The sequence below is a fragment of the Spinacia oleracea genome, chromosome 1 (genome assembly GCF_020520425.1).
Source record: "Spinacia oleracea cultivar Varoflay chromosome 1, BTI_SOV_V1, whole genome shotgun sequence".
NCBI lineage: Eukaryota > Viridiplantae > Streptophyta > Magnoliopsida > Caryophyllales > Amaranthaceae > Spinacia > Spinacia oleracea.
The window spans coordinates 84,631,062-84,641,841 of record NC_079487.1 but is presented as its reverse complement, the minus strand read 5'-3'; the positions used below and the strand labels follow the sequence as shown (position 1 = coordinate 84,641,841).

At 37.4% G+C, this 10,780-nt stretch overlaps 1 protein-coding gene across 1 annotated transcript; it reads left to right on the top strand.

Moving 5' to 3' along the window:
* The first annotated feature begins 1,182 nt into the window (after window positions 1-1,182).
* On the top strand, window positions 1,183-7,127 carry LOC110777307 (BTB/POZ domain-containing protein NPY1). The gene is made up of 4 exons (XM_021981913.2): window positions 1,183-2,079; window positions 4,479-4,548; window positions 4,995-6,158; window positions 6,253-7,127. The coding sequence occupies exons 1-4, from the start codon at window positions 2,018-2,020 to the stop codon at window positions 6,802-6,804; spliced, it is 1,848 nt and encodes a 615-aa protein (XP_021837605.1). The 5' UTR covers window positions 1,183-2,017; the 3' UTR covers window positions 6,805-7,127.
* The last annotated feature ends 3,653 nt before the right edge of the window (window positions 7,128-10,780 follow it).

Sequence of the window (10,780 nt, the reverse complement as noted above, 5' to 3'; positions counted from 1 at the left end):
ATAAAGGGGCGGTCGAGGGTGCAGGGGGTAGTTCGGACGTGCCCAAGTTCTGGAACCAGATTTGGTCCCTGGAGGTGCAACCGAAGGTTCGAGTTTTCATATGGAGATTATGTAGAGGGGCGTTGCCTACTTCGATGGGTCTTCACCGGAGGGTTGAGGGCATCGATGTTGTGTGCCAACGATGTGGGAGAAGGGAGGAGGACGAACTCCATGCAGTTCGATTGTGCACGAAAGTGGCGAGCATATGGGAGATTGATGAGGTGAGTTGTGTCTTAGATTGTCCTAGGGTGGGTAGTGTAAGAGACTGGGTCGAGTGGTGGCTCACCAATACGACACGAACGGATAGAGGTAGGGTGGCCATGGTGGCGTGGATGTGTTGGAACGAAAGAAATAGGGTGATTCACGGTGGTGAGGCTAAACTGCCAGAGGAGGTTGTTGGGGTGGCGATCTCGATGTTAAACGCCTTTCTGGAAGCAAAGGAGGCTGGTGAATTGGGCTGGAAGGGGAATAGGGGCGAAGAAAGTAGAAGGGGAGGCGGAGCCCATTTGCGTGGTGAGGCCATATGGAAGCCACCGTGCGAGGGGGTGGTTAAAGTGAACGTTGACGGAGCTACGTTCAAGGAGAAGGGGGTTGGTATGGGGTGGTTCTGAGAGATAGTGGAGGGGAAGTGCTGCGGGTGGCGTGCCAACAGGTGAAACACCAATGGGATGTGGCGGTAGTGGAGGCAAAGGCCATTGCGCTGGGGTTGAAGCTTGCGCTGCAGGGAAACGTGAACAAGGTGGAGGTGGAAAGCGACAATAAGCTGGTAATTGAGCTCATCAATGGCGTTCGTTGCGTTGGTACGCATCTGGGTATGATGGTGAAGGAAATTATTTCGATAGCTAGTTCTTTTGAGTTTATTAAATTTTCTCATGTATTTAGAGAGGCCAACTTGGCGGCCCATACAATGGCCCATCTAACCCCACTCGATTACTCTACAAGAGTGTGGATTGGTGGATGCCCGGGTATTCTAGATGATGTAATAGCTTTCGATTTTTGCCTTATTAATGATAATCGTTAACGGTACCGTCCGTTTTTCTAAAAAAAAAAAAAAAAAAAAAAAAGGGAGTAATTTAATAGGTTTGGGATTAACGAACACATTTGGATACCAAAAATTGCATCAAAAAGTGAACGGGCAAAACAGTACAAACCACAAGTGGCGTGCTTTAACTGAAGGAAAAGCTCCCTAAAAAAGCCCATCTCTTTCTCTCTCTTCTGAGACACTCTGTAAATATACACACTGTGCCTCTCCCCCTACTCTTCCTCCCTCCTCTTTCCCATACATTTTCTCTCTCTACATTTCTGGAAAACGTGTGTAAATGAAGTATTTAGGAGGGAAAATAAAATTAATTTTACCCACCATTTTTACATCACCCCAAACAACAACTCATCAATTCATAGCCATTATTATAATTACAGAAAATAATAAATTTCTACAAAAGAACAGATTTTTTCATTGATCTTGAGATTCGGGTCAGAAGAAAAAATTTCCCCCAAAAAAAGTTTCTGCAGTTTTGCAGAGAGGATTAATGGTAAAGGCGGCTAGGAGTTAATTACGTGGTGATGTGGTCTGATAGTGAGATGGGTTTTCAGGGAACATGTAATTTATTGCACCCATTTGGTAAAAGGGTGCAAATTTAATTATTTTTTTGTTGAGGAAAATAAGGAAAAAAAGAATAGTTTTTACTGGGTTTTGGATAAATTGAGATTACTGAGCTGGGTTTCTGCTGTTTCTCTCTCTTTATTACTTGGTTGAAGTTTAAGTTTTGCTTAGAGAGAGAGAAAAAAAACAGAGGAAAAAGAAAAGAGAGAAAAAACAGGGAATTTAGCTTGTTGAAGAGGGTTTGTGTTATTTAAAGGGTTGAACTTTCTCAACTTTTTTTCTGGGGAAATCTGTTAATTGATTTTTAAGAGTAACCAAACATTCTTTTGAAGTTGTTTTAGTTTGGAGTAAATTAGTAAATTTTGAGTGGTGAAGATGAAGTTCATGAAATTGGGTTCCAAGCCTGATGCTTTTCAATTTGATGGTAGCACTATAAGGTAAATTTTCCTATCATTTAACCTTTTCCTCTTATTTGACATTTTCATATCGCAATAGTTATATCGTGTAACCGGTTCGATATGAAACTATTAGGTAAACGATTGATCACGTGTCTAGAAGAAATCTCCGGTTGCTAATTTTCGTATAATATCAATGTTTATTAAAAAAATTACCATGGAAGGAAAATTAGTGGAAATAAAGAAATACTTCAATGTTTCTAATAGAGTTATTCGAACATTTCTTTAGGTATTCTTGTGATTTTGTGAAATAAAGAAATAATTTATTTGTGATTTTGTGACCTTTTATTTTTAATTTTGTTAATTTCCTGAAATATACCTATTGTGTAAAAACTGTTGTGTATTCTTGTGCATTGTTGTATTCTTCTGAAAGAGAAACTACATGTTGGCCTGTTTGGGGAGAATTGTTTTGATAACAGTGCCACAATATCAGTTTGTGGGGGATAAATTTCAGCAACTTAGATTCTTTCATTGAAGTTCCTTTAGTGAATTGTTTTGGTATGTAAAATGTCAGTTTGTTCTCCTGCTTACTAAAAAATTGGACCAAAAACTGAAAAAAGTGAGTGAAGATTGTGGGTATGGTTATAGAGAGTCAGGTGAACCCAAGCATGAGTTTAGTTTTTGGTGAAATTGGGGAAAAGTGGTCCAGTCATTGAACCATTTTTCTTGAATGTTGGTGTTGAATTGTTGATGGTGGTCCATAAACAAAAGCAATTCTATTGTCACTTGGCTGGATTTTTCCAGCCCCACTCCTTTTTTTTCAGGCTGACACAGTATTGTTGTTCTTAGTAATTACACTTCATTTCTGTGGATAATAAAATTTATCTTTAACAAAGTTTTCTGAATAATGGGTGTAAATGGTACTCCCTTAATCACGAATTATTTGTCTGGTTGATAGCATAATTTGGACTAGTTACGTGACAATTATATACGGATGGAGGTAGGAAATACTCTGTATGATATTGTGGGGAATGGGGATTTTGTTTTGGTGGTTTAGGTTTGGTTGCATAAGATATTTATTCTTCTTCAGTTGTATGCGAGTGAAAGACCTTGAGTCGGTAGTTATGATGGTGATTGTAGTGTTATCTCTTAAAATGCACACCCTAGGTTTGCGCCTTTGCTTCTTCCACCCTCCCGCCAAAAGATGAAACATTGCTTATGAGTATTATGTTTTTTCTTTTTAATGCGAAGGTTGTAAACGACCTCTTTTGCTATTGATAGTAGGTTGATTTTCTTTAGTACCCTCGGACTTGAGGATGTTGAAGTTGGTTATAAGAGCCTGAGTGCCCGACAATGATGAACGTGGCTGTATTCTACCTTCCACACATTGGGAGGGTGGTGTGCCTGTAGATTGTTGTAATGTTTTTATTTTAGCATAACTGATAGCATGCTATCTATCCTTCTAATTTATGGGCCATATTTCATATTCATTGTCAACACTCAACAGTCACCAACTTAAAAAAAATTAATTGGTCACAATATGTAATATTTGCAATGTAAAATAGATTGCTTTAAGGTTACAAATTTGTAGTTTAAATAAAAGTATATGAAGTATATACAAGAAAAAAATGGCCAAAGTTGTCAAAGTTCGCCATTAAAATCAATTGTAGCTTATTAATTTGGAACAGTGAGAGTAGGAAAATTGAAAATAATTGGGACAGAGGGAGTAGGATAATTCAAGTAACCAATTCTTGCAAAGACTTTAATATTTTTTCTTTCACATGCCCTGGGATGGCCCCTTCTTAATTTTCCCTGTCACAAAATTGTCTGTTGTCCTTGTAAGTTATTAAGTTGTCAGTCAGTACATTGGATTTATGGATTATTGAACATTATGGGGTATGGTAAATGGTTTTGTCACTGGAGGTGGGACGTCTGGTTTGGATAAGCACAGACTTATCCGATGCCCTAGTGTTTGGTTCTCTTGTTGGATTGCCCAACTATGATGGCATTACTTTGGTTTCTGAGAACAGTTAATTGCTTGTCGATATACTTATGTTATGTTTTTGACTCAAATTTTTATGATTAATGACTTGATTACTACTCCCACTGTCTTCATATGAACTTCATTTCCTTTTTTTTGGGGGGTGTCCCAAAAGAACTTCACACTTCTTTTTACGCTTGCCTTTTCTCGTTTCTCTCCTTTTCCCAGCACTTTCTCTTACATTTTACCTCCCTCTACCCCACTTCCCATTCTCCACTCTACACTTGACTACTCTTTGGAACAGTCGTCATGCCTCAATCAAATGTGACTGTATAAAATTATTTGGACTACGACAAATGGAAATTAGGATGGTAGGCATTTATTTGCTTTATGTAGAATGTGTTGGTCTCAGTAAATCAAATTTCCCTTGCTAACTTATTTTCATTACTCGTATTTGCAGATACGTCTCCTCTGACCTTGCTACTGATGTCGCTGTAACTGTGGGGGATGTGAAATTTTACCTTCACAAGGTATGACCTCTATATTATCTCAATGAGGTCATCTGAAATTATTCTGCATGGGTGATTTAAGTTTCTCGTTCTTATCCTTTTATGCTGATTGCGCTTGTTTCTGAAAACCGTGATTCCTCTTACTAAGAGGCCCTTATGCTTGCGAAATTTCAAATAAAATTGATTAACTGAACTCCTTTTACTTTATTTCGGCCTTTAATGTTCCCTACTGCAATCATATTTGATGTTGTTTCTTTTAAATGAATTTATGATTGAGGAAAAATGCCCTCGCTCTCCAATTTGCCTATTCTGATGAATGTTCAACTTGAAATGAGTTTTCTTTGCTTTTTCCTTTCCCAGACACTATACTATGGATATTGAAAAAACTTCTGCATAATTCTATTCTTCAAAAAAATCAAGCACATGTCTATATGTTTTGTTTGTGACTGTGGCATGTATTTCTACAGTTTCCTCTATTGTCAAAGAGCAGCCGTCTGCAAAAGCTTATAGTGGAAGCAGATGAAGAAAAAAGTGATGAGATTCATTTGGCGGACTTTCCTGGCGGGCCAAAAGCTTTTGACATTTGTGCCAAATTCTGCTATGGGATGACTGTTACTCTCAATGCTTATAATGTCGTTGCTGCACGTTGTGCTGCGGAGTATCTTGGGATGACTGAGGATGTCGATCGAGGAAATCTCATATACAAGATAGAGGTTTTTCTCAATTCCAGTATTTTCCGTACTTGGAAGGACTCAATCATCGTCCTTCAAAATGCTAAATCTGTTTTACCATGGTCTGAAGATTTGAAGATTACTGGGAGATGCATAGATTCTATTGCATCCAAGACCTCAGTGGACCCTACAAAAATCACATGGTCGTACACGCATAACAGAAAATTGGCAATGCAAGACAGGATTATCGAGCAGGAGACGATTGAATCAGTTCCCAGAGATTGGTGGGTTGAGGATATATGTGAATTAGATATCAATATGTACAAGCGAGTTATGATTGCTATTAAATCCAAGGGGAGAATGGATGGTTCTGTGATCGGGGAAGCTCTAAAGATGTATGTCATCAGATGGCTGCCAGATTCTCTTGATACTTTGGTTTCTGATGATCATATCCAAAGAAACAAATCTTTGGTGGAAACAATCATATGTTTGTTACCACCTGAAAGATCACTGGGTTGTTCTTGTAGCTTCTTGTTCAAGCTATTAAAAGTTGCTGTTCTAGTTGATGCAGATGATTCAGCTAGGGAAGACTTGTTGAGGAAAGTTAGCACGAAGCTTGATCAGGCATCAGTTAAAGACCTTTTAATCCCAGCAAGGTCTCCCCAACCTACTGTTTATGATGTTGAACTGGTTTTGTGCATTGTGAAAAGATTCGTGCTTCAGGAAAAAAGCTGTTGGGAGTTAAATATTTATGAGAACAACGAGAAGGGCGAGTTAGAGTTAGGTCCAGACCGTGGATCTTTGTTAAATGTTGGCGGACTGGTTGATGCATATCTAGCCGAAATTGCTTCTGATCCGAATTTGTCCCCTTCGAGTTTTATGGAACTGTCAAAATTGATACCTGAGTCAGCAAGACCAATCCATGATGGATTGTACAGGGCTGTGGATATGTACTTAAAGGTATGTCTAGTTATCTGTTGCAATTGGATAATACTCCGTAGTTGTTAATCATGGTCACTCATTTTTATGTTGATGTTGGGTTTTCACTTTTCAGGAGCATCCAGATTTGAGTAAAGCAGAGAAGAAGCAAATATGCGCGTTAATGGATGTTAAGAAGTTCACAATGGACGCATCATCGCATGCTGCACAAAACGAGCGGCTCCCTCTTAGACTGGTAGTCCAAGTGTTGTACTTTGAGCAAATGAGGTCTGCTAGTACAACTCAGACCGTAGGCAGAACTTCCAACATCACTTCATCTTCCACGCCAAACGAGGAAGAAGAATGGGACCAAAGAACCCTAGGAAGCTGTAAGTCACTGAGGAAACAGATGGACAAAGTGAAGATTGAGGACGATGAAGAAGCACAAAGAAATGGGAAAATGATGGCTAAGAAGAACAATAGTAAAAACAGTCGGAGTGGGGCACAGTTGCTTCCTTCTCGTTCAAGGAGAATATTCGATAAGTTGTGGGGTATGGGTAAAGGGAATGGTGAGAGCAAGAGCTCTGAGACAAGTGGGAGTTCTCAGTCACCAACTACTTCACTTGTTCCAGGCGATACTAAGTCGTCTGGTTCGAGCTCAAGAAATAGGAGACATTCTATTTCTTGAAAGAAAGCTGGCAGGACGACGGGCGGACGGACTGACCACTATTAGATGTGGATATACTAAGGAGATATGATGATCCGTTTGTGTAAAAAAATGTGGTAGGATTAACTTTCTTCTTTTGTTGTTGTTGTTGTTGTTGTTGTACTTAGTTTATGGGAAAAAATCGGGGATATATCTGCTAACAAAAAAGGTGGTATCTAAGTGCAGAAAATGTAATCAGTTGCTTATGTAAGTGTCTTTATGGTGCTAAAACCAACTTAGGTCCTAATTTATTCTTGTTTAGTTTAATATTTTTCCCTAATGAAATTTTTAAAAAGATGGAACTACATGTGGACACTAAGTTTGTGTAGAGGAATGAAGGTACAAGGTGGTCCCATAAGTTTGTCTTATTCTGTCGTTTTAGATTTGGCATTTTGGCACCATGTAATGCCCACCTTTAATCATGTGTTAGTACCATTTATCATTATACGAAGTACTAATTATATTCCCTATAAAATTTAGTTAAAATAGTTAGCATCCTTTTGATTTTGATTTTCATTTTCAGGTTCCTCACTGTAATTCTGTAAATATATCAACCTTTGTTCTACTTTTGATTGAAAACAAACTTGATAGATGTTAAGTTAGTTGAGTCTCAATGTATAATGAATTAAGTTTAAGGGAAGAGTATAATAGGTAGTGAGTAAAATTAGGTAGAAGACCAATTAGGTAAGTATGGTAGAATGGTTATAAATAAGAGCACATTAGGTTTTGAGAGACATGTTGAGAATTTGGTAAAGTTTAGGCTCTGGAGAGTAGTGACCTCAAGTGACTAAATCTGGAGATTGGTGGCTCCAAGTCACTACTTTTGTCCCCTCTTGTGTTATTCAACCATCAAGCAACTTAATATAATTTATGCCATTAACTTTCTGCTAAAAAATAGTCAGCTCATCACACAATGTCTTTGCACCTCGGTCGAAAAAGTCTTGGGTCATTTGTTTCGTACATGCTTTTTGCTTTGATGTCCGTGGGCATGTGGCCTCAAGGGGTTACAATCTATGTATGGCTCGGAGATATCTATAGGACGAGAAGTTTTAGGGTCTATGTGAACAAGGAAGTTGAAAGCATGAGCGTGGCATTCGAATAATCCGACCCGATTTGAGTATTGAACATTTTCTCGATCAAGAACCAAAGGAATAACACTCTTGATATTGTTCATCGAGAGAGTGAGATGATACTCAGTCGAGGGACGAGCTGGTGGGACGTCGTCTAAGCCAGGATGCTACACAATTACCGTAGTACTGTGAGCAAATTGTACACAATTAATAAGTATGGCTAGAAGTCGATTAGGTTGGCCTAGTGGTTAAGATTGTGTACAATAGGTCTTAGGTTCGAATCTCTCCGCTTCCATTTACAACTTATATTGCTCGTGTGGCTCATTTTAAAATTGAGTGAGAACATTAGTCTTAATTATAATAGGAAATATAATATGAATAGAAGTCTATTATACATATAATATTTTAAGAGATTCTTCTCTATCAATTACTTGGCGAGACTTCATAATTGCATCCAGAAATTATTGGAGCTGTCTTATAGTTCTCTTTATCCATTTGGTGCACGTAAAACGATTTGATCTTTCAATGCCTCCAAATGGTTTTTGCTTATTATTTTTAATCTTAGAGAATCAATGCACTTAATGAACAATTGCATTTGCCAATTCTTGGTTTGTTATCTCAAGAAAATCCTACAACTCTACAAGGACCCGACTCTACTCTGTACTGTATATGGAGTAAGTGCTTGATGGTTAATAATGTTTTCATGGTTCAATTTGCGGTAGCCGGTGATATGCGATTTGCTCGGGACCGGCTATGCTTATAAACTACGGAGTAGTACAATTGTACGTAATACGTGTAACAGTATTCCCTCCGTCTCTTAATACTCGTTCCAGTTTGATCGATATAAAGTTTAGACAATTTAATTGACCTATTAATTTACTAGATGATAGTTAGTTAAAACATATTAGGTGCACCCGGATGCACGGTACATCCTCTCATATTTTCCCCTTTATGTGAGGATGACATGTGAGATGGGTTTCTAAAGGCACAAAAATACCCTTGGGGTGCACGGTGCACTTGAATGCACACAATAATTTCCAGGTAGTTGGTAATGAGTATTTTTTTAAATATAGTTAGGGGGAAATATGTCTAATAAAAGGGTGGTGTTTTGGAAAAATTCTACTTAGAGTCGAACTTGTCTTTAGGAAGGTGCTAACAATCGATTCAGCAAGATAATACGAGATAATGAGAGCAATTCGTACGAGCATATAGAGTGTATATTATTAGTTAGTGAACTTATGTTTACAAGGGAGCCCTTTAGGCCTTTTTATAGGCCTCGTACAAAGGTGTAACGTACATATTTAACGTACATAATTGAACATAATTAAGTCGGTTAATGCTGCGCTCCTAAACTCAAGCTTACACATTAAATCACCCATTTGTAACCGTTGACGTCATACTCAACCGTTGAGGACAAGTTGTCTAGTCATTTATTCGTGCCTTGCTGACTGCCATGTATACTTCGTGGTGGCATATTTGAGACACGTCACAAGGAGGTTATTTTCCCCCCTAACAGGTGGGGGTGAATTTTTTAATGTTTTTTGTTAGAGGAAGTCAAAATCGGAGGCTGTTATGTTTTTGTAAAAACATAATAGCAAACATGTTTTAATCGAAATGGTACTCCGTTTTTTTAATGAAATGGTGCTCTTTTTAACGAAATGGTACATGTTTTTATCGAAATTGTACTCTGTTTAACGAAATAGTACTCTTTATTTAATGAAATATTACTCTTTTTTAAATAAATGGTACATATTTGACGATGTGATGTGTTTGCTCACACATCACAACATGCCGCCTCGCCAAGCTCTTTTTGTTAAAAAGTAGGAATATATGTGGTTCCAAGTTTAAGTAAGAGAAATAATATAATATTAGTAACAATATGCCATTTATAGAAACGAAACGAGTAATTAAGAGACGACTTTATAAGCAAAGCAAAACGAATATTAAGGGACGAAGGGAGCAGTGGCGGATCTAGGATTTGAGAAATGGGGGTACGAATAAATTTCTTATAGTCTACCAACGGGGGAAAAAAAACGGGTCCAATTCCGCTATAAAAATGATCCAAAAAAGGGTCTACTTTCGGTATTAAAAAAGGGGGTCAAAATTACATTCGTTGTAATATTTTAGTCCAAATAATTAAAATCTAAACCCACCATTTACTTCATTTATATTATCAACGATTTACTAGTCTTTTAGTATATTCGATAAACAATAGAGCAATTAGAGAAATAAAGGGAGTAGTGAACTGTGTATATAAAAACCATTAATGAAATTGAAATCATATTAAATTTCAAGAATTGAAAATATTATTCTTCACTATGTATATGACATCTAGGATTGTGTTCACAAATTTTATTTTTTAAAAATTATATAACCCGTGCAACTAATTTTAGCTAGGTACAAAAGTAAAATTCACAAAAAGTGATATATCTATGTAATTGAAATTAAATGAGTGAAAAAGAAACTCATAAATGATATAGCTAGAATCATTAAAGATTTGAAAAAAGTTAAGACTAAAATCAATAAATAGTTAAACGGTGAAAAAACTATTAAGCGCTAAACAATGAGAAAGTAAAACATTAAGGAGCCAAATAAATGGGAAAAAGTGATGAAAAATAAGAATTACCAAGACCAACTGAGATAAACTCATTTATATGATACCTAATAGGGAATTTTAAATATATGCAAAATACTTGTTACTGTTATATATTTTTCGCGGATCTAGGTAATGGGGGGGCAACGGTACCCCTTGTACCCCTAAATCCGCCCCTGGAAGGGAGTATCTTGTATCCGTTGTGCTCGTATGTTTAAAAGTCGTTGCAAAATGCAGAGCAATAGCATGGGTTGGTTGGGCCTAACAAGGTGGATCCTATAAACTAGGGATTGGG

Bases quoted from the DNA above. Each gene is read 5' to 3' on its own strand.
- LOC110777307 (XM_021981913.2), top strand. From the start codon at position 2,018: ATGAAGTTCATGAAATTGGGTTCCAAGCCTGATGCTTTTCAATTTGAT. The intron at 4,549-4,994 runs GTATGACCTCTA...GTATTTCTACAG, and splicing joins TGAAATTTTACCTTCACAAG to TTTCCTCTATTGTCAAAGAG. The intron at 6,159-6,252 runs GTATGTCTAGTT...TTCACTTTTCAG, and splicing joins CTGTGGATATGTACTTAAAG to GAGCATCCAGATTTGAGTAA.